Below are 23,991 nucleotides of genomic sequence, written 5' to 3'. Positions count from 1 at the left end.
ATGTATCGGGCATTCTTCATAAACCGAAGGTAGGTTTACGAAATAAACCAAAAACACTCATAAATTTGCTTAATGATTAAATCCATTTGCTGGAAAAGTGTGGTTGGTTTTGATTTTAGAAGTTATCTGTGTCCAGCTCTGTTATTGGATTTTAATCATAAAACTGTTTAATTATTACATTTTATACTTTTATCTTGCATATTAAGTTAAATTCATTGTGATGACATAGAGACTTTATAGTATTATAGTATCTGAATGATAACATTAACCAAACATTTAAAATAAATCGATTGCAGTTAACATTTATTAATATAAGCAGCAAACATACATCGTTGTGGTAAACTTGTCGAAGAGGGATCTAGTGGTCTGAAACACAAATATCATGTGTAATAAAATAATAATACTTTAAAATTTAGCATACACTTGACATATCAACAGTAGAAAACGTCGTTCGGACTTGATGCATACAGATTCGATTCGGTTAAATAAAAAAATGCAGATAATCCGGAATTCATAAAAATTTGAACTGTTGAGGGTAAAGAAATATGTAATTAATTGTTATTTTTTTAGTACTGTAAAGTTTTTATTGTTACTGAGTTTCATCTTTCATCCACATTCAAATATCTCATTGTTTACCCCTAGGAAGTGCCATAAATGAAAATAGCGATTCTGCAACAGAGATGTTTTGTGTTCTGCAGTTTGCAAAGTTGAAATCACTTGTCATTGCACAATGCAAGTAATCTGCAGGAACTGTAGAAGTGTGGTTGTCGTGGAGAAGTGACAATAGGCATGCTGTAGTAAGTGTAGGAAGAATTGTGTATCAGTCAGATGTGTGCCATACAACATGAGGTGCACACATTAGGAAATTGTAATGAGGAAACATGAAAACTTGGAACAGTTTTCCAATGTTTTAATGTACATTACAACATTCTCTGATAATAATTAACATAATTACAATAATATAAAATGGTAGCATTCTTTTTAAAAGACCCTGTACTTTCTTGGATAAATTGTACTGCCCAGACAACTATGGTAAAGCTCATTTTAACGGATCGTGGAACGACAGATTTCTCAGAATAATGGACTTTTTTCGGGTCCTGCCAAATTAATGTAATTTTACCTCCTTTTAGCAGATCCATTACTTGAAATAACAGATTTTTTTCTACCCCAAATCTATTGTAGACTTCACAGTTTTTCAAAAGGTTAGTTAATATTTGGGTGTTTCTGGAAAGTTGTAAAGTTTGATGATGCACTTGTTACATTTGGGATGGATATATATATATATAATTGAAGAACTATACGAAAAGAGTCAGTCGGCTGATACAATTGAAAATGAGTCACCTAGTGAACACACTGTTGCTGGTCCAAGTGTAGAGCCAAAATTTAGTAAGGCCATCGAGTATTTCCAAGTCGTGAAGACCTTCCTGACAAGTTTCAGGATAAATGAACAGGCTGTACTGTACATGACATTTCTAATATCAAACAGCATGTATTCAATAGACAGAAAAGTGGCATCAAAAGAAACCAAGGGTGCGTTTACTTCTGAGCTAATAGTGCTACTTCTGAACACCGGAAGTGACGTCATTAGCACGTGTATCCATGCTTACACGTCCAGTTCGAAAGTAAATGCAAATGCAAACAAGAAATATGGCGGTTTCCTGCAAATAATATTGTCAAAGCTGCTATTTTAAATGTTATATTACAGATAGAATTACTTGTTTCCAAATCGGACGAGGATGATCTTATTGTGGATATAATTGTAGAAAAAAGAAAAGTAAAGTCAAATAAAAAAGATAGAAACTTCTATTGAAGAGACTCTACTTTTTTATAAGCCAACCAATTTTAAACAACCTTAGACTTACAAGAGAATGTTTTGAAAGTCTCCTTTAAAAAATAAGTCCAATTATAGACACAGAAAAATTACTTCCTCTAGAAGACAACCCGTGTCTCCTCAAAAGCAGCTTTTATACTGCCTACGGACATTAGCAAATCAAGAATCATTCAGGTTTGTTTATACGAAGTAATATATGAAATTAGATGCAGTATATAAGAGAATAGCAGATTATACATATAAATAATACAGATTTAATGCAATTGTTTTATGCAGTGAATAGATGCAACGTTGCTCTTTTATAGTGTAACTAAACTGAGTTTAAAATCAACAAATAACACATTTTATTTTCTTTCTTTCTTTTCTCTAAGGGTATTGGCGATCGTTTTAATATGTTTAGACGAACTGCATGAAATATTTTAAATAAGGTTGTTAATTCTCTCTTAGTGTTAAATGAAAATAAAAAAATAATCTCTTGGCCATCACAGCAGGATGCTGTAAGAATAATGAAATTTTTTTATACCAAATATGATTTTCCTGGAAATATAGGCTCTACTGATGGAAAACATGGCTATTAAGACATCAACATGCCCAGTAGCTTCAATAACTGCATGACGCCAGGTTGTGAAAATTGGGCAAGGATACAAACGAGTACGAAGTTTTTCTTCATAAACCCGATTATTAAAGAGAAACGAACTGCCAAATTATTGGGCTATGATGTTTCTATTAAAGTAGCCATGGTAGACAAATCAAGAATACTAGAGAGCAAAAGAAGTACTGCAATCTCAAAAACGAACTAGAAATCTTCCAGGCTACGGGTGAAAAAACACGTAACATCAGTCTTCTCTTAAATGCATTAAAGACGATTCCACCCACATCAATTGAATCGGAAAGGGCATTCTGTGTAGTGGGACTTTTCATTATTAAAATAAGAACCGTATCGAGTGATTGGAGTATTGACTGTCTTTGCTTTTTTAAATTTTATTATAAAAATTTACAATAATAGTTTATTTAAAAAACGAAAATTATCTTCTAAATTAGAAGTTCGATCTACGTTCTTTTTTTTTTTAATTTTTAACTCAATTCAAAGCAATTTTTTTTGTTGTTGTTGTATGCAATTTCCAGCAAACTTTAATAAGTTTTTTCTATTTGAGAAACTTTCTACGTAATTCAAAGGCAATTTTTAATAAATATCTCACACAGCATTATTAATATGATTCTGGAGGTTGCAAAACGTATTAAATTACTTTAAAAAATGAAAAATAATTATATCATTTGATTCTAAGATATTTTTTATATCTTAAAAATAATTAATTCTATCCCAAGATTTCCCGGGATTCCGGGAAACGGTTTACTTTTATCCCCGAATTCCGGGACAAGCAAAATGCCGGGAAATGAGAAACCCTAGTGAAAATTCATTCAAGTTACAAACTTATATAATTTTGGATTATAATTAATGCTGCTTGTTTCTTTACAATTTATTTAATGCTCTGAACATATACACGTTTGGAATCTTTAGGAATGTTAAGGTAAACGTCACTTTTAATCATAAACAATAAATTGAACTTAATTTTTTTCACATCTGTTTATGAAAAAAGATCATTGTAAACATTTTATACAACAAACAATTGAAATTTATCAATGAAAATACTTTCTGCTGTTTATTTTTCCAAAAATAATTCCATTTTTATTACTTTGTACAGAAAGTAATTTTTTCGTTGGAGCAGCCATATTGAATTAGAACAAAGCTCGACGGAGAATTAGCTAGCACTCCCAGCTTACTAATTCCGTTAAAAATGACGTCACACAACTATAAAGTAAACGCCAATGAGCGCGGCGCTCGGACAAAAGTATACGGGTTGAGCGTACTGTGCCGACAGTAAAATTAGCTCGGAAGTAAACGCACCCCAAGATAGATGAGATTTTTACAAATTGTGAAGTCAAGCAAAGTGCTAATGAGCATATGCAACTAATTTGCTTCTTTTTTATGTACAGTTTTTGACAGCTTTGTCATATGGCATAATATACACGTATGTTACAAACATATGTGTCTCTATAGGATCAAGAACAGATATCTCAAGAGACTGAATAATTTCAAGTACTGGTATTTCTTATATACAGGAGTTAAACAATAAAAAATTTTTTGAACGACGGATATTTTCCTGGGTGTGTGGGAAATTCGTTGTTTGCAATATAATAAATTCTCGTAATAATGATGATTTTTGGCAGCCTGAGCAATCTGTTAAAATGAGATTCTTCTGTAGTTATAGTTTTTAAACTTATGTAGTTGTTCTTCAACCTGTTACTCCTATGTAACATGGGATCACTAACAACTGTTTTATACACAAGGACAAGTCACGTTTGGTATATATTTTAGAGTTGGATGCCCTTCTTGTCACTCTTCATATAGACTCGCAAACATTCAGAGTTACCAAGTTCTTGCTGAAGATAAAGAACATCTGATATAAGTGAACTGTCTGATATCTTGCTCCTTAACTTCAGCAATCTAATGAGAAAGCTGTATGTTCAATGAGGGCTAATAACCTTTCAGTTATAAGATTAATAAAGTTCCAATATATTTTAACAATTAAACTAATAGGATATTAATGACAAACAGTCCACAGTGGAGATTTGGCTTCATGAATCTTTATTGAATAATTTTCAACAGAATTCTTTATCTTTAAAGAGTAATTTTTGACTTAAATTTATTGAATTAGTTAAAAATATTACAATTAATTAAGTTCGTTTATAACCAATTATTATTAAAGTTAAATTAAAAGCGTAATAAATTGTCGAAATTTTTTACTTAATACAAATAGAGAATACAAACCTGATTTTCCTTCCTTTGCTGGCTTTCGTGTCTACTTTCTTTTTCATTTTACTTCTGAGTTTTTGTATCTCTAACCATTGCCTTTGATAGAAAGAAATATTTCAAATTCAATTTACTTTTAAATACCATTTTCAGATGATTATATGCTAGTTTAAACCTAGACCTAGAGTAGAAGTAATAAAGTTTTAATGGACCAGTACTAGTCTACAGATCACAGTTTGAGTAGCACCTGCCTATATAATGCTAACGCGTTAGCATATTGTAAGCTATAAAACCAGCCTCAGTTTGCATATGTATATGTATATTATACAGCAGGGTCAGCCACAATGGATAATAGAAAAGATCAAAAAATCTAATTTTTCTAGACGAGACTGTAAAAGTATGGCTGAAATTTGAATTCAGATCCTTCATGTCAACAGGCCAACCTTACTACACAGCCATCTGACCAATCCATATCTTAATACAAAAAACAAAAAACATCAGAGAATTATTAACAATTATTTTAATGTGTTGCTAGTAAGTTTGTTTAAAACATTACCTGCTTAATGCTATGGGATCATTAATATCAACAGTTTTCCTCTCTATTATTTCTCTTAGCAAGTGGTGATAAAAATCGTCGTCGTCAAATATTTCTACATCATAATTGTAATCTTTTACGCGATGATCTTGCAGAGGAAGTTTTTCCTGTAAAGAAAAAATTATTATTTTAAATGGTAAATTTTAAATTTTAAAAATATATTTGCACAAATTAAATATATCAAAAAAGTTGAGTTATAAGAGAATTTGGATATTCGGGACTTAGTTCAATCCCTTAGCATTTTGCGCCGCTATCCTCCGTGTTGCATTTTATAACAATTCTTCACATAAACAATAAATATTACTTTTAAAAGTAAATGTCGGTAATACCTGTTAGAACATTAAAACAAAATTTTAAAAAATACACAATGTGATCACAATTTAAAGCCAAACATTTACTGGATTAAATTGGGCTACAATACCTCTACTAATAATTATTAAATACCAAGTAATTTGACACCAGAGGTAGCATTAAATTCCATCTCTTATTAAATTTAATAATTATAATTACATTAATATTTATTAAATAATTTAGAAAATTCTGGAAGAAAAGAATTGGCCCAGAGTGAAACTTGAACTTGCTACTGTCACTTATGCTACCCAAACCTCCATCCGATCATTTGCTTCCAGACATATTTGATTTAGATATAAGTATACTAGTTACTCATGATGATGACTGGGGACAACTCAGCACCCATATAGCCATAGTGGGTGCCATAGTGGGTGAATATAGGCTGTGGCTATTGGATTACTGAATTTCGTAAGTACATATGTACTGTACAATACAGTAAAAAATGCACAATTGTGACTGTTTTGTTGATCACATATGCGACAAACAACTAGTGACTGCCAGTATACATGTACATCAGTCTCTATCTGTTACATCAAGTAGTAACACAAAAATTTCACATGCACTGACCTGCAGCGGAATGTCAGATTAGCAAGTGATAAACTATAGAGATTCTACTGTATAAAACTCTAGAACCATATAAATTATTTCAATCTTTGTTTATTCTTTTCAGTAAACTATTGCATCGAGTAAGGAGGAATAAATTCAAGTCATTTTAATAGCAGGAATTCACAGTCAGTGTGAAGTTACAGAAGAATTTAAGACTGCATCCAGACTTACCACCATTCATATACAGTAGTCCATAAAAAAATAAACGAAGATTAACATAACTCCAATGGTACCAGACTCTTGGGACATCCTGTGTATGCTCTACAAACCATAATAGGGATTTTTTGCATGTTAATTATAGATAATTATGAATTGTAATCTATAAAACTATGACATTATTATTTGAAAAAATAATCCGTAGATTAATTAGTAACTCCTACTCTCATGGGTAACTCATTAGTGTCTCCTGACATCACTAAAAAAAATAATTGATGAAATTTATTAAATAAAAATGAAGCCAAATTTACCTTTCCAGATTCAGAAATCTCCGCCTCTTCTTTTTTTTCTTCTTTCCCCAATATTCTGTAAGTAGATCTTTTCAGTTGAGTTCTACTTATAAGCCGTGGCTTATCACTGAGTATCTACAATAAAATAAAAATGAGCAAGATTTATATTTTATAGTATTTAAATTCATTTTCATTTAATGTAAGTAAATTATTTAAAACAAATATAACAACAATGTTCATTGTTTGCTTAGAAAAGTAGTGGAATTTCTGTGCTAAGAGAAACTTTAAGAAGCTTCTTGCACAATCTTGCATAGTCAAAACTATACCACCATTTCACAACTCGTTTTTCTGACAGTGTTTAGCCACTTCCCCTTTAAGAAGACAAAAAACATTATTTTATATCTTGAGACTCTCCACAACTTTGTAATTTAAACTGTGTTTCTTAGTAACGAAGACAGGATTTGGACCCATAAGGGGAGTCAGATGCACGGCAAATATGACATCACTACCACCATGCACTCATACACTTGTATTCAGCAGAAGCACGATATAGTCTACACTCATACATGATTATATTGCTCAAACAGATTGCAATAGTTTCTAGGTGCAGCTGAACAATCTATTGGCACACACTTCTTTAAACAAATAAATGTTCAAAAGTGTTCCCACTCTCTGATTTTGAAGCAAAACTACTTCATTAATATCTTACTCCATACACAGAACATTACAAACTGAAATCCAAAAACTTGAAACAAAAGTAAGAACTTACAGTACAAGAATACAATATATCTTTATACTCCATGAGAATATGGTTATATATTCTTTAGAACAATTCTTAAGAATATATCACCATACTTCACTTTCAAAATCTCTACTCATCAATTAATCTATATTACTATGTTTTTGCCAGTTAAGAGATTTACTCTTCGAGATAGTTGCGGAGTCATACGAATATCACCAGACCATCTCAGAATTAGCACACTTGATCTGCTATTTCTTCTTCCAATTTAAAGTATCATTTATATGCAAAATAGGAGAGTACTGACGAGAAGCCCCATTGCTGGCCTGTTGTATAAGTTAGCTGTTTGAACCTGCGAAAGCCATCTCATTATGATATTGAATGTAATAGCAAATTGTTATGTTGATGACAACCTTACCGCCTGGAAATGAATGATAAATGTCCATCATATTCTGAACCATGTCGACTCTTTGGCCTCTCATTACAACTTGATCTAGAAAATTGTATGGATATGCATTTCCTAGACATTTTATTAGCATTATGAGAAAGAAAGTCAACAATCAATATCTGTATTTGATTAATGCAATTTTGATATATGCGATAGCATATATAAAACAGAGAGTATGTATGTATGTATGTATGTATGTATATATATAACTCTTTACTCTTTACATCCAGACATCTTCAGGATATAGGATTCAACAGAAGTTAACAGGGAAATGCTTAAGTGCAGAATATGCCATATTTCACCTCCATATAGAAATATGCATTAATTAAAAAGACAAGAACTTGAAATTGTATATCCTGAAGGCGATCTATCAAATAGACTGAAAATGTACCATATCTGTTCGGGTATAATTATCATTTAGCAGTTAGAAAACAGCATTGGTGTCAGATCTCGGTATTTTTTTGTCGAAATGACTTTTAAAATAATAACAAATATAAGAGTTGATACCTGTTCAATTTGTTTCAAAGCAGACTGTTCAAATGCATTAAAAGAACTTTGATTTAATTTACTGGATGCGACTTTTGTCTTTTCATTCCATTTTTGAATCGTGGAATTCCTACATAACAGAAAAATTAAATAGAGAATATAATTTCTAAATTTTAGTAGTTAAATATATTGAAAATATTCCTTTGAAACAACCTAAATGATGTGAGGTTTTTGTGTCTCTTATTCAAAAATTCAGGATATTCGTCGACAGTCAGTTTTCTCTTGCCAACGTGTTGATCTCCACCTGTTTCATCAGAATCGCTTTCTTCTTCACTGCTTCCACTAATTTCTTCATCACTGAAATTTTTAACTTAATGAAGTAATGAATTTTATATAAAAATTAAACTCTTTTAAATAAATTGTTAAAAATATATTAAAAACTGAAATTCCTTCACATCACAAAAATCAATTCTTGAACTTTTGTCTCTGTCATACAACATTCGCACACAATCCATGACTTATTTCAATCTCGCTTTACCTACAATCTAGATTGTGACTGTCGCCGGTCGAACGTCATACTGTTTGCACAGGCAGTCTGCTTGAGAAGAACCCGGATATTACACACGATGATAAAACTGATATAACTACGCAGTACATCACGAACATCAATGAAAAAAATGGAAGTTTTGGTTAGAAATAAATACTTTTTCTTGCCATATATCTAATAATAGACAGATGTCATCATCTCTCCAAATATCTTTTTTATTTCTCTGTTGATAGCCCGACACATGTTCCGCAGCCATTTCATGTGCGAGGATTGTGGGAACTCTCTTATGACTGGATCTAGTTTCAAGAACTCTCTTGAGTCGATTGCAATTGAATCTCGTTTCAGTCAAGATTAAAATGGTCTAGAGAGTTCACACCACGGCACGGTCACCGACCTTGTCACAATCTAGATTGAAGTGCTCGGTGCTAACGGGGCATTAAAGTACAGCTAACAAAATTATTGTGTTATGCGAAAAGACTGCAGTTTTTCTGTGCAATTTTGTACAATTTCATACAAAATTTTAGCATGCAATAACTGAATCTCTAAATCATTCACCAAGTAGAAATCAGATATGCAAAAAGTACTAAGAAAACAGCAGCCGAAGCAGTTTTCTAAGTTTACAAATGAAAATTTAATTAATTTAGATGATGAGCAATATTCCGAAAGACTCAAACATTTATTCATACAAAAATAAGCAGAAATTTGTGATAAATCTTTAGGGATGTTGCAAAAAGCAAATATATATATATATATATATTTTTGTTTTAAACTCTTTACCTGTAGGCACTAAGATGACCTTTAAAGACCCATCATGAGTTTGGCCAGACAAATGAGGTTAAAGGATCGACACAGCTGGGACAAACCATATACAAAAAAAAATTCCTCGGGTCTCCAGAGTGGCAGGCTGATACGCCTTTACCATCTGGTCGTCGGCAAAAATATATCAGAAAATTCTAGTAAACTGTACATTCATTATGAATTCTGCACTTCACATTACATGCTCATCATCAGTTATCAATAAGAAAATCCTAATGACAGGGTATAAAGCCCGAAAGCTCTGGTATCATATTTAAAGAACTTCATCAACAAGTATATTATCAAATTATTGTTTTCTATTTATTTACAGCAGAAATAATTATATAAAAACTCTACAATAGTTTCGATGTTATAGATACTTTAATAATTTCTTACCTGTTCTTTTTTACTTTGCGAGATTTATCATCAAGTACGTATCTAGTTTCTGGATTTTTTTGGAGCAATTTAGTCTGAACATCAATTAATAGGTCTAAAAGCTTTTTAACTGAAGAACTACCTGCAAATTATAATTATCTTATGTTATTATTATATATTACATACATGAAAATATCATTATAACTATTAGAGTTATACATAAGAATGTAAGCACAAAAACTGACTGACTGATTAGTTACTGTAAGACATCAATATATTGATGCCACTACAACACAATTTCGTGCATTATGGATATAACAGGGTCAACCAGCATGGATAAGAGATGATAAAATGATAATCTGACCAAACTACCTACAATCAATTAGACAGTATGTGTTGAAACTAATATATATATGTGTGTGTTATATGTGTGGTGTCTGTAGATGGCTGGGCTGGGCTGGGCATTAAGAAGCATATGCAGAATGCAGTTTAAGAAAGAATATGAAGAGCTTCTTATGACATATAATGACGTATTTTAATATGATACAGAAAACATTACAAAACAAAGAACACTAAACAAATTATCTTGATACTAATTATTAAATGGATATTAATTGTCTTGAAGCGGACACGTCATTCGTGCTATGTCGTCGCTTCTTCTTTTTCTAACTCTAACGGTCCGTCTTTTTTTCTGCCTGCGCACGACATTGGTTTCGACCAAGTCATATCGACGTGGGGGACGAGCACCACATATATATATTAATTATTTATTATTATAAAGTAGTAATATAATTAATTTATATTGCACTATGTGTATACTATACACTATTAAATAATTTATCTAAAGATTAAGTTAGAAGTTAATTTATGCGTAAATAATTAACCTTGTTTTGTAAAATCGTTATAGTCAATATCTCCTTCTTCAAGAAAACAGTTAAAATTATCTGGTTGAGGAAGTTTATTAGCGATGACCAAAAGTTTCTGCAACTTGATCCTGCATTCGAGAAGACAATCCCATAATGCTGAAAATACATCATTTCATTTATTAAATAGAAAATAAAATCACAAACATTAAGATGTAGATGAATAATTTTATCATAAACAACAACAACAAATGGAAAATATTGCCTTATCCTACTACTTTTAAGCTAAATTCTGCTTACAGTTGTCAATTGACATTCACATGATAAGATTCATTAATGAATAGATAAGATGACAATTAATCTTTTGTAATCTATTCATAAAATAATTCTCATGCACTGATAAAATTTTTATAAAATATGAATCACATTTATAAATATTAAAGTCAGTTTATTGTCAAATTATACTGTAAAGATTCTAAGATTACTCATGCATCTAGCATTATTATTAACAATAATAATTAATTTGTATCATTGGTTCAAAGTTTATAATTTATTATTATTTCATTTTTAAATATATGAAGTCTGTTCAAAAAAGTTCTCCAACTTTTTGAATAGTACGCCTCTAGTTGATTATTTTTTAATCAGCTTGGAGGCTCTGTGTCTGTGGAAACCTCCCGAGTTACCTCCTTCAATCCATTTGTTGATATCTTGTGTTGGTGATTAGTTATGGCCATTTATATGAAGGGGTGTTTGTGGGATTTGGTGAAAAATCAGAAATGAGCTCTTTGAAGGAGCAGAGTTGTTCTGTGAAATTGTGTGAAACTCGGGAAATCCTTCATGGAAACTTTTAAGTTGATTACCAAGGCTTATGGTGAAGACGCTACGAAACATACCATGTGTTATGAGTGGTTTACCCGGTTCAAAAAGGGACGACAATCAGTGAAAGACGACGAGCGTTCCAGATGACCATCAACATTGACTAATGGCCTCCACATCAAGAAAGTGAACAATCTTGTTTGTGTAAGTTTGACTGTCATGAGAGTCAACTTGCAGAAGAGTGTGGCATCTCAATTGGTTTGTGTTATGAAATCCTGACTGAAAAACTGAGGATATCTAGAGTTGCCAGCAAATTCGTGCCTCGCCTGATGACAGCAGACCAGAAACAACATCGAGTTCAAGTCTGTCAGGAACTGTTTGGTCAAGCTGAAGAGGATGAAACCTTCTTGTCCAGGATCATAACAGGTGATGAGTCATGGGTTTATGGATATGACATCAAAACAAAAGTGCAATCTTCACAATGGGCAGGTGAAACATCCCCCCACCCCAAAAAAGCTCGACAAGTTCGCTGAAATGTTAAGGTAATGTTGACTGTTTTTTTTTTTTTTTTTCAATGCAAAGGGGGTTGCGCATCATGAATACCTACCTACAGGCCAGACAGTCAACACAGAGTATTACCTAGGGTTATGAAATGCCTAACAGACAGAATCAGGCAAAAACGGCCCAAACTTTAGAGGAGTGGCGAGTGGTTTTTTTCACCATGGCAATGTGCCGGCTCATTTGTCCCTCAGAACTCGTGAATTTTGGCCAAAAACAAGACCGCTGTGCTTCCCCACCCACTCTATTTACCTGACCTGGCCCCATGCGACTTTTTCCTGTTCCCCAAACTAAAAAACCTGCTCAAAGGAAAAAAATTTGCCACCATTCCAGAGATAGAGAAAAATTCGACGGAGGAGCTTATGAGCATTCTGGAAGAAGCTTTCCAGGACTGTTTCAAAAAGTGGAAACACCATTAGAATAAGTAAGGGATTACTTTGAAGGGGACCCTGACCAACAAATTGTAAATGAAGTATTTTTTTGTAATAAATAAAGTTCGGGAACTTTTTGAACAGACCTCATATTGCTTGATCAAAATCAATCAAATAACAATATTTCCGTGACTCACTTCTCTCACCGTGACATTCATGGTGCACGGATTAGCGTCTTCGCCTGTTAGACGGAAGGTTTCCGGTTCGAACCTCTTTGACATGGTTTTTTTTTTTTTTTTTGTGCGTACGTTCTCCTGGTCTGAGAACACATGTTAATTCATTATCATTTACATATTTCAACCATGTCCGAACAGTATATCATTGCAAGCTCTCAGGTCGAGAGCGGTTATTATCTAGCACTGCAAGCTGCAGTGGTTGTATGTTCTCTGAGTGAATAAACACCCCTTTGTGTTCCTAAAGACTGGTTGCTGTTTGTCTCCATGACAATACATATAAAGGTAAGGAATGTGTAAAGAACATAATATTAAATGTTATGTGGTCCTAGTGTAGTGGTTTTCAATTCATGTTCCGTGGAATGTAGATGTTCCACAAACTTGTATGAGTGTTCCATAAAGAAAATTTTTTAAAGTTTTTTATTGCAAATTTATTCCAAACTACTATAACATATTACTTTATTCGTAGACAATTCCAAATTTGCTATTTTATTCAATACAATAATGTTTATTAGTTTATTGCTTTATTGTTTTATGAAAATAGTAAACAATTGCTTATAGATTTTTGAATATACTGATGCTAATGATCCACATGATATAAAGTATACAAATAGTGTTCCATGGCCTCAGAAAAGTTGAGAACCACTGTTATAGTGTTTCAAACACTGGAGCTGTAGCAAGATAGACTTAAGACTTTATCAACGGCATGTTTGCAACTCTGTACTAAAGTTGAAATCTAAAATCAGCCGTAACAATTGCTTTCTGATCATTAATAACATATATTATATGTGCGTGTATGTATATTTATGCGATTGATGAGTAATGTATATTTAAACAAAAATGCTATTATTAAAGCATAAAAATATTTATAATAATCTGGTACTTACTCAACTGTGACTTAACAGCTTTTCCTTTTTCAATTTCTTCACCAACATCAATCTTAGAAAACTTTTGCACAATATCCATATCTAAAAGTATTTAAATAATTATACCTATTTTATTTGTTTATACAAATTATGGTTAAATATTTATGTTAATATAAAAAATAATATTAAACTATTTATATACACACCCAATTCTCTTTTTACATGATTGGTTTTGATCTAACACATTTCAATAAATTTGGTTTATTTTTTTTAAATCTTCATTTAATTTTAATTCTAAGAAACAATATTCATACTTTATTTTCTAGCAAATTGCTCCTGTTTAGAGGAAACTTTTAATATTTGCATTTAAGGAAGCTATACATGCTCAAGTAAACTTTAAGATTTGGCTATTTTCTATAACTTATTTGAACATGCATAGCAACAATATATATATATACTAGCAGACTCGGCCACGCGTTGCTGTGGCTCAAAATGTATCTATTATAAATGTATAACGTGGGGGAATTTCAAAAAATCCCTTCTTAGTGTACATTCTCTTGACGTACCCTATTAAAACGCAATCAAACACGCATCTAAAATAGTATAATAAAAGTCGAGTTCTTCACAGTAAGCCTTAATCCTGTCCCTCTCCCCCGCAGGGAAATATCGAAAAATCCCTTTTTAGTGTATATTCTGTTGACGTAACCTATTAAAACGCAATTAAAAACGCAAAAAAACCGCATCTAAAATAGTATAATAAAAGCCGAGTTCTTCACAGTAAGCCTTAATCCCGTCACTTTTCCCGCTGGGGAATATCGAAAAATCCCTTTTTAGTGTATATTCTGTTGACGTAACCTATTAAAACGCAATTAAAAACGCAAAAAACCGCATGTAAAATAGTATAATAAAAGCCGAGTTCTTCACAGTAAGCCTTAATCCCGTCACTTTTCCCGCTGGGGAATATCGAAAAATCCCTTTTTAGTGTATATTCTGTTGACGTAACGTATTAAAACGCAATTAAAAACGCAAAAAACCGCATGTAAAATAGTATAATAGAAGCCGAGTTCTTCACGGTAAGCCTTAATCCCGTCCATCTCCCCCACTGGGGGAATTTCGACATGTATATTATATAAAAACACGTGCGTATTCGAATGCAACGTTGTGTCAAAATTTCAAAGGAATCGGTAGGAACAAACGAACGTTATATTTTATTTATATAGATAGATAGAAAATGATCTGCTTCAGTCCATTCTCACAGAAAAGCAAATGCCTCACAGAAAAGCAAACTTAGGTCGTCGGAAGTTAGCGCCATCTGTTGGACATAAAAGCCTTAATCCATATATAAATATATTTTTGAAAGGAGGAAATGGTGTAGGGGTATGAAAAATAGATAGTAGCCGATTCTCAGACCTACTGAATATGCATATCAAATTTGGTAGAAATCGGTAAAGCCGTTTCGGAGGAGTAAGGTAACTAACATTGTGACACGAGAATTTTATATATAAGACTAGCTGACCCGGCCACGCGTTGTTGTGGCTCAAAATGTATCTATTATAAATGTATAACACTTCCCCGCGGGGGAATTTCAAAAAATCCCTTCTTAGTGTACATTCTCTTGACGTACCCTATTAAAACGCATCTAAAATAGCATAATAAAAGCCGAGTTCTTCACAGTAAGCCTTAATCCCGTCACTTTTCCCGCTGGGGAATATCGAAAAATCCCTTTTTAGTGTATATTCTGTTGACGTAACGTATTAAAACGCAATTAAAAACGCAAAAAACCGCATGTAAAATAGTATAATAGAAGCCGAGTTCTTCACGGTAAGCCTTAATCCCGTCCATCTCCCCCACTGGGGGAATTTCGACATGTATATTATATAAAAACACGTGCGTATTCGAATGCAACGTTGTGTCAAAATTTCAAAGGAATCGGTAGGAACAAACGAACGTTATATTTTATTTATATAGATAGATAGAAAATGATCTGCTTCAGTCCATTCTCACAGAAAAGCAAATGCCTCACAGAAAAGCAAACTTAGGTCGTCGGAAGTTAGCGCCATCTGTTGGACATAAAAGCCTTAATCCATATATAAATATATTTTTGAAAGGAGGAAATGGTGTAGGGGTATGAAAAATAGATAGTAGCCGATTCTCAGACCTACTGAATATGCATATCAAATTTGGTAGAAATCGGTAAAGCCGTTTCGGAGGAGTAAGGTAACTAACATTGTGACACGAGAATTTTATATATAAGACTAGCTGACCCGGCCACGCGTTGTTGTGGCTCAAAATGTATCTATTATAAATGTATAACACTTCCCCGCGGGGGGAATTTCAAAAAATCCCTTCTTAGTGTACATTCTCTTGACGTACCCTATTAAAACGCAAAACGCATCTAAAATAGCATAATAAAAGCCGAGTTCTTCACAGTAAGCCTTAATCCCGTCACTTTTCCCGCTGGGGAATATCGAAAAATCCCTTTTTAGTGTATATTCTGTTGACGTAACCTATTAAAACGCAATTAAAAAACGCAAAAAACCGCATGTAAAATAGTATAATAGAAGCCGAGTTCTTCACGGTAAGCCTTAATCCCGTCCATCTCCCCCCACTGGGAAGAATTTCGACATGTATATTATATAAAAACACGTGCGTATTCGAATGCAACGTTGTGTCAAAATTTCAAAAGAATCGGTAGGAACAAACGAACGTTATATTTTATTTATTTAGATAGATAGAAAATGATCTGCTTCAGTCCATTCTCACAGAAAAGCAAACTTAGGTCGTCGGAAGTTAGCGCCATCTGTTGGACATAAAAGCCTTAATCCATATATAAATATATTTTTGAAAGGGGGAAATGGTGTAGGGGTATGAAAAATAGATAGTAGCCGATTCTCAGACCTACTGAATATGCATATCAAATTTGGTAAAAATCGGTAAAGCCGTTTCGGAGGAGTACGGTAACTAACATTGTGACACGAGAATTTTATATATAAGATATACACACATGAATATATAAATATGTACGACATATTGATAATCATTCCCTGCTTTATTAACCCGCAATCACTTACAATAGTGGCAATTTTCTGCAGCAACTAGTTTTTTCCATGGGCATTTTTCACCAAACTAACTTACTTAACTGTTTTATATACTATTCATCTAACTGTAAAAATCACTATGAAAAACTGCTGCATTACATCTACAACTGTATACAGTTTTTCTTTATTGTCACATAATTGTGTGTCTACGGTGATTTTCCATTTTGGCATCATTAAGAATGATATTATGGAGATCTTACATAATTGCTGCAAGAGGTAGTCATGATGTCGTGGAAGTTTGTCAGCTTCGCAGGGCATAACGACACGGTAATCTGCAACCTTGAACATAAGATAGTATGGGGCACCATAACCTTCCACAATTTAATCATTATTTTAATTGCATCTGTATTTTGTGCCTGAAAAATACAGAAAAATCACGTTTTGATTCTTCTAAGAAACACCTCATCCCTCCCGTCGTTTATTTCCATGAATTTGTTTTGCATTAGCAATGCTATCACAAAGTTTCAAGGTTTCCTTAAGAGAGCCCGATCAAGAACAATGTTCTGAAAATAAAAAATTATCTCATACACTAAACACTATATTACATGAAATTTAGCACATTCAGAAAAAAGCATGTTACAGGATTTTTCAGACTTGTCAAATTGGAGAAATAGCAATTACGTGCAGAGCAATTATGTGTGAAAAATCAACTGAAAATCATTGCCTTATGCATTCAACCTATAAAAAAAAATGTGATTACAGATTAACTCCATTTTTGATTCCTTATAATGAGATATATATTACTGAGAGACAAATAAATTTTATATATTTTTATCGTTTTTGACTCTCTCCATCCCGTGAGTACTAGGAAGAACTTTTCCTGTGCCCTTCATGAGTTTGGCCATGCCCACTATGAAGTGGCCAGGTGGAGACTGACTTATAGGGTCTAGAACTTATCTGAGATCAAATCCAGAAATTTTTCATATCCAAGAGCTATTAGCTAATGCTTTAACTGTCTTAGCCATTTAATAAATACAAAATATGAAGATGAAATATATTCACACTTTTGGTTTTATAAGTGATAAAATAGAAGTTCCATTCTGATATTATATATTTTATACTTGATACCTCTCTATCATGTATTTTGATGATCTTTAATCATATCAATTACAAAAAAATAATAATTAAATGTATAAAAGCATCTGATTTTATAAAATTAGATACAGTAGGTAATTGGTTAATGAACATAATCTGTTCCAAGACTCACTTCTTCAAAAGATCTTTAATACCAGATACCGACATTAATCCTCTTTTTCAGAAGAAAACATATCTTGCCGAATTTCTTGGTGTTCTTCATTCAAGAGTTCTTGGCGTTCTTCTATCATCAGATCAGTTTTAGGTTCCATTATGATCCCTTCAATATCATCTTCATTCACCTCCAATTTCAGATCACTAGCAGTTGTCATAATTTCATCCATAATTTCAAGGACATCATCTGTTTCCCTGAATGCAGGAGGACACAGCTTTTGCCAAGCAGAATTCAACTGTTGTTGAGTGACTTCTGACCACACCTTTTGAATGAGCTGGATAGCTTGAAGAATATCAAATTTTTCTTAACAAAACATTTTTAATGTCATCGTCGAGAATTGGCATGCTTCAAAGCACCGACGAAACGGTGCTCGAATGTACAATTTCTTGAAACCCGCAATAACCTCATGATCCATTGGCTGAATCAACAAAGTGGTATTCAGAGGCAGAAAGTCTTCCATCAAATTACCTTTAAGATCTTTTGGGTGTCCTGGTGCATTGTCCAATAGCAATAGTATTTTCAATGGCAATTCATTGGTCTGAAGGTAATCCTTGATGCTTACAACACAAACTTTTTATTTAATCTTCACATCATTGACAGTCTTTTTTTAATGCTCTAGGGTTCTCAGAGTGATAGACAAGAAGCGGGATAAGCTTCATATCACCATTAGCATTAGCTCCCAAAAGTAACGTCAATCGGTCTTTCATGGGTTTATGCCCAGGAATATTTTTCTCATCTTTTGTGATATAGGTACGGTTTGGCATGTGCTTCAAAAATTTCTACAGTATTCTCATGAATGATAATCATTCTAATTACATCTCTTTTCATTTCCTTTTCTTTTATCCAAACTAAAAGCAATCTCTCCATTTTTTCATGGATGGCACATTGTTGTTTCTCCAATGTGATTTTCATTACTCCTTTAGCTGCTAAGAAAGATATAATCAAGAAGAGTTGAGTCTTCTTGATTATATCTTTCTAAGCTAAGATTGTGCCTACTGTAGATCTGTTCAAGTCATTCTACCTAGCAACATCAGACATCTTCTGCCCACTCTCTACCTTGGCTATTATATCTTGCTTGGTGTCTATGGTCAACACAGTTCTTGACACTCCACTCCTTTTAGGCTTCATAATATTATCAGTTTCTTTTTTAAATATACAGTTCAGAAAAGCACAAAAATTCAGAGAACAGAAATCAACTAGCACACAAAAAAAAATTATGTAAATGTGAGGCCCGGATGAAACTCAATATTTGGTGTTAAAACATTAATGAATGTCCAATGAGACAGTTAAACACTCATCTTATGAAAATAAAATCCAATGCAAAATTTAATGAGTGCCCAGCAGTCTCAAAAAGGATATAAAAAAATTCTTTCTGTCAGAAAGGTAAACAAAAGGCTGGAATTACAAGAGAGAGTTTCAAAGCTCGGAGGAATACTATCTGATTGGTATCGAGTTGAGATTCAATGTCGACGTCTCCCATGTCCTGAAGGTTTCGAATTGTCACCTGGAGAAAAGAGAAGATCAATTGATATTCATTATTTTATGTCGCTTCTTCTTGTTTCTATTCTGCAAAGTGTTTGTTGTCCGAACATAAAAATCTTTCACAAAAGTGTTCATAGTCCAATTTGTTTGCAGTCCAAACTGTTCATTAACCAATCACCCACTGTATTTGAAAAAAATTATAAAAATTTAAATTTACTAACCATCATCATCTTCATCTTCATCGTCATCTTCTTCTTCTTCCTCCTCCTCTTCATCAATAGATTCCTCGCTTTTATCTTCTTCCTCTTCATCCAGATCACTTTCAATATCCTCATCTCCAATATTCTCAAGATCTTCGGATAATCTCTCTCTATCACTGAAAGCAGAATTGTAACTTTGATGAAAATCATCAAAGCTAAATTTATAGTAAATAGTATTTTAATTACAATGTATAATGTATTTAAATTATTTGATTTACATTTTTTTCTGTTTTAGACTAGATTATGGCAACTTTGAGTTTATCTGGAGCGAACGACGGACGAATAAACGGAAACAGTAATTCTTGTTAAACGTTGTTTTTATATATTTATTTATACAATGTATTACCGTCGGCCATGCTTTTTATATTTTTTACTTAAATTGTAATTTGTGAAAGTGGCGATAGCCCAGAGGACGCTAGTTGACTGTTTTGCATTTTATTCCGGAGGCAGTAGCCTCTAAGGAAAGGTCGCCTCCGTGATTGTGAAATTGGACTGTCATCTGGAGCGAACGACGGACGAATAAACGGAAACAGTAATTCTTGTTAAACGTTGTTTTTATATATTTATTTATACAACTTTAGTTTAATTACAATGCAATGCAATAATTACAGATGTACTACTTCTGATCCAATGAATAAGAATACTCATTAAAATCTGTAAACTCTAAATATTTATGTCCAAATCCATAATCTTGCAAACAAAGAACAACATTTTGACAAATTCTGTTGCCAGTTTGGCAAATAAAAATAAAATGAATGTACTTAATCATGCTTCAGATGTTTCTTAGCATTTCTCAAGAAATGCCAAGCGAGCGATGTGTTTCCTATGTCAATATATTGAGTACGGCTTCCCAGAGAATATGATTCGCTTTTACCGAAATTAAGAACATTACATTTAAGAAAAGCAGTTCATGCAACAAGAAAAATTACGTATTCTAAACTCAATGGCTTAATTAGAGTTGAGAATCAACTCTTTGAGCAAAACCCTGCATTACTATATGAGGTGAATGGAAAGGTTACAACTTATCAAGAAATACTGGAACGAGACCTGAAGAAAAAGTATCAGAAGAAATTTTCTTGGATTTTAAGTAAGCGAAAGCCTGGCAAAGAAATCTATAGCATGTAGTTAATCTGTTGGAACAATATCTCACTCACCCCCGAATTACCTAATTCATACTATGGCATATGGACTTATGTATGTGCCAAGTAAATCCATAATACAACCTGAAAAACTGATTCCAGAAGTCGAAAACCTCATCACGGGCATGATGGGAGTCCAAGAGGAATATTACAGATGGAAAACCACACTCAAAACCTGCACTACCAACAACCAGACCCAAGAGGATGAGTTCTGGCGCCTCCTAAGAAGATCCAGGAAATAGTTGGTGGATGAACATGTCATTGTGCTCAAGGCAGATCGCTTGTCTTACTGAAGGAAGATACCTACAAATCACTAATGTAGCAGTACATCGTGAACACTGACTGTGAACCCGTCAATGATACATACTTAAACAGGTTCACACAAACTCCCTTGGCCAGGGCCTGGACGTTGAACAGAGCAGTGGTTGCCTCGCCAGATACACCTAGGCTATTTGCTTTCGCAAAGACACATAAACCGATACCTTTCCTGAGACCCATTCTGTATAAATCCAGATCTCCTACTAAGTTGCTTGACAATGCAGTACACAACTTTATATCTGAGCGCTTACGGGGGTATGATTGGAATGTCGAGAATTCCAATGATCTAATTGATAGTTTATGACTAGTTAAGGCAACAGATGTTGCATACATTACTGTCTTTGATTTTGTCTCCCTATACCCTCTCGATTAAAATACAACAGTGCTTCTGTGCACTCAGGGATCTGTTACTAAGCTGTGAAGGGGCAGGTATGCATCGTAAGCATGTATTGAGCTAACACACATCCTATGCTATACCTCATTCTTCCGCTTCAAGAACTCTACATATTTACAAAAACGGGGCATACCTATGGGCAGCCCATCTCAGGAGACTTGTGCGAATTAGTTGTTTGACAATTGGAGCAAAAGGTCATACCTCTATTCCTACCCAACATCCTAGTTTATAAAAGGTATGTAGATGCATCTGCATTCTTTGGAAAAGTGAGTCCAACGTAAATGATTTCATGGAATACATGAACAACAACCTGTATGGCCTTACTGTCAAACTGGAGCAGAAGAGTGACACAAATGCACATTTCCTAGATGTAAACTTTCACCTTGACGCAGACAGAGTGCAAACCAGCATACATTACAAACCTTGCTACGTACCAATATTTATTCCGTCGAACTCTGCGGACCCTTTATCTTACAAGATCTCTGCATTCCGTGCGCTAACTAGAAGGGCGTACACGCACCACACTAGATGAGAAGATACTGTGGCAGAACTAAAGTGCATTGGTAAAGCACAGGTATGGTCAAAGCATGATACATAATTTATCGTGCAAGTATGTCAACCTACTAACAGCACACTACACATACAGCACACAGGTAGACACCCATAGTATCCCCAATCATAGTAGCAACCAATCCCGTACAGTGGTGCAATACAACCAACACCACCTAAGTTCCATTTATAAAGAAATTGCTAACCGTAAAGGAACAAAGATCACATATAAGAGATCTAACACAATATATGGATTGTTATGCAATGACAAAGACAGGACAGAGGAAAGTCGAGCACCGGGTGTCTATATGGTTCCTCTCAGAGACCACAGATTCCAGCATGATCTAGTATACGAAGCGCTCACTAAGCGAAAGAATACAGGAACACAGGTATGATATCGCTAACCAAAGGCATACCACTGTCCTAGCTACCTATGCCACAGACCCTGAAATACAAGACGACCTGCATAGGGCCAAATTGGTAAAAATGTCAGATCAGGTTTGACACCTTTGCAACCCTGAAGCGTTGGAAATATACAAAGCCAGCCTGGCCGGCAACTGTATTAACGTGAAAGATGCCGCCAATATTTCGTACGCACGAGGTGGTGCTATGAGAAAAAGCGTAAGCAACACTAGCATGTTGCTAACATTTCTACACCAGCAAATACGTCGTATTATTTATTTGTGGAAATGTAACAATATTTTTATCACTTCAGTAGCATGTATGATGAAAATTAGTTTCCAATTTTTAAATAATTTGGAATTTAAAATAATTTTAAACATGTTGTTCGAATTCCAGTTTCAAATCTTATACTACTACTACTAATATTAATAATTAACTACTAATTTGGCCTAGAGATAGGCATTAAGTGCCAGCTCTTATTAAATTTAGTAATTATAATTAAATTAATATTTATTATTAAATAATTTAGAAAATTCTGGAAGAAAAGAATCAGCCCAGAGTGAGACTCAAACTCGCAACTCCTGCTTATTGCGTGGATGTGTTGCAAGTGCACCTGGTGCTCCATCCCCATCAGATTCTTCACTTCTAAACATATTTAATTCAGATATAACCATACTAGTTGCTCACATTCTTTTTTTAGCAAGCCCATAATGGGCTTGCTAAAAAAACAGCCCACTTAGTGCCTACAGGGTGGAGAAAGTTAAATATACAATATATGTATTCAGACCTATAAATTTTATTTGTGACTTAGAAAGTTTGAATATTTATATTAATTTCTATAAATGTGTTAAATAATTAAGAGAAATTATTGGCTAAAAATTTTTCTGTTAATGAAGATATTAAAACAGAAATTAATACCTTAAAACTTGTTTTTTTAAAGAAATTCTTTTATCTTTTAGAAGGTCTTCAGTTTCATATTCGTCGTCGTCGTCATCGTCATCGTCAACCTCCTCCTCCTCATCCGCATCACTAATTGATTCTGGAATAAGCATTTTCATTATAAATTGTTCAAGCATTTATAATTTACTTTCTGTTTAATCAAACATTTTAAATCATTTATTCAAAAATAATAATTTTTTTTAAAGTTAATGATATAAATTTACAATCCCTTGCTTGTATACTCAAGCTTAAAATACTTTAAATCAACTTCATATAGAAGTCTAGAAGTTACATAAATACTTAAAGGCAAATATTTTTGGTTTACGTTATACCATTCTAAAGCCAATATACTGTACTTTGCATCACAGAATAAAGCAGAATAAAAAATAAAAATAAATAAATTATTCATGTAACAAAACAAGT

At 33.3% G+C, this 23,991-nt stretch overlaps 1 protein-coding gene across 1 annotated transcript in view; it reads right to left on the bottom strand.

The window, feature by feature from the left end:
• Positions 1-23,991, bottom strand: part of LOC136983144 (protein AATF-like) — a 32,865-nt gene that overhangs the window by 3,781 nt on the left and 5,093 nt on the right. Inside the window, exons 4-13 of the mRNA XM_067279782.1 lie at positions 23,548-23,668; positions 19,789-19,943; positions 13,760-13,840; positions 10,916-11,053; positions 10,053-10,173; positions 8,528-8,671; positions 8,336-8,444; positions 6,663-6,776; positions 5,200-5,345; positions 4,662-4,742 (exon numbers count right to left, since the gene is read on the bottom strand). Of these exons, the coding sequence (XP_067135883.1) occupies positions 4,662-4,742; positions 5,200-5,345; positions 6,663-6,776; positions 8,336-8,444; positions 8,528-8,671; positions 10,053-10,173; positions 10,916-11,053; positions 13,760-13,840; positions 19,789-19,943; positions 23,548-23,668 (1,210 nt within the window). The remainder of the gene's footprint in view (positions 1-4,661; positions 4,743-5,199; positions 5,346-6,662; positions 6,777-8,335; positions 8,445-8,527; positions 8,672-10,052; positions 10,174-10,915; positions 11,054-13,759; positions 13,841-19,788; positions 19,944-23,547; positions 23,669-23,991) is intronic.

The sequence above is a fragment of the Centruroides vittatus genome, unplaced genomic scaffold (genome assembly GCF_030686945.1).
Source record: "Centruroides vittatus isolate TY-2023 unplaced genomic scaffold, ASM3068694v2 contig_877, whole genome shotgun sequence".
Classification (NCBI taxonomy): Eukaryota; Metazoa; Arthropoda; class Arachnida; order Scorpiones; family Buthidae; genus Centruroides; species Centruroides vittatus.
Note: the sequence above shows the minus strand (reverse complement) of the source record. Positions and strands in the feature narration are given on the sequence as shown.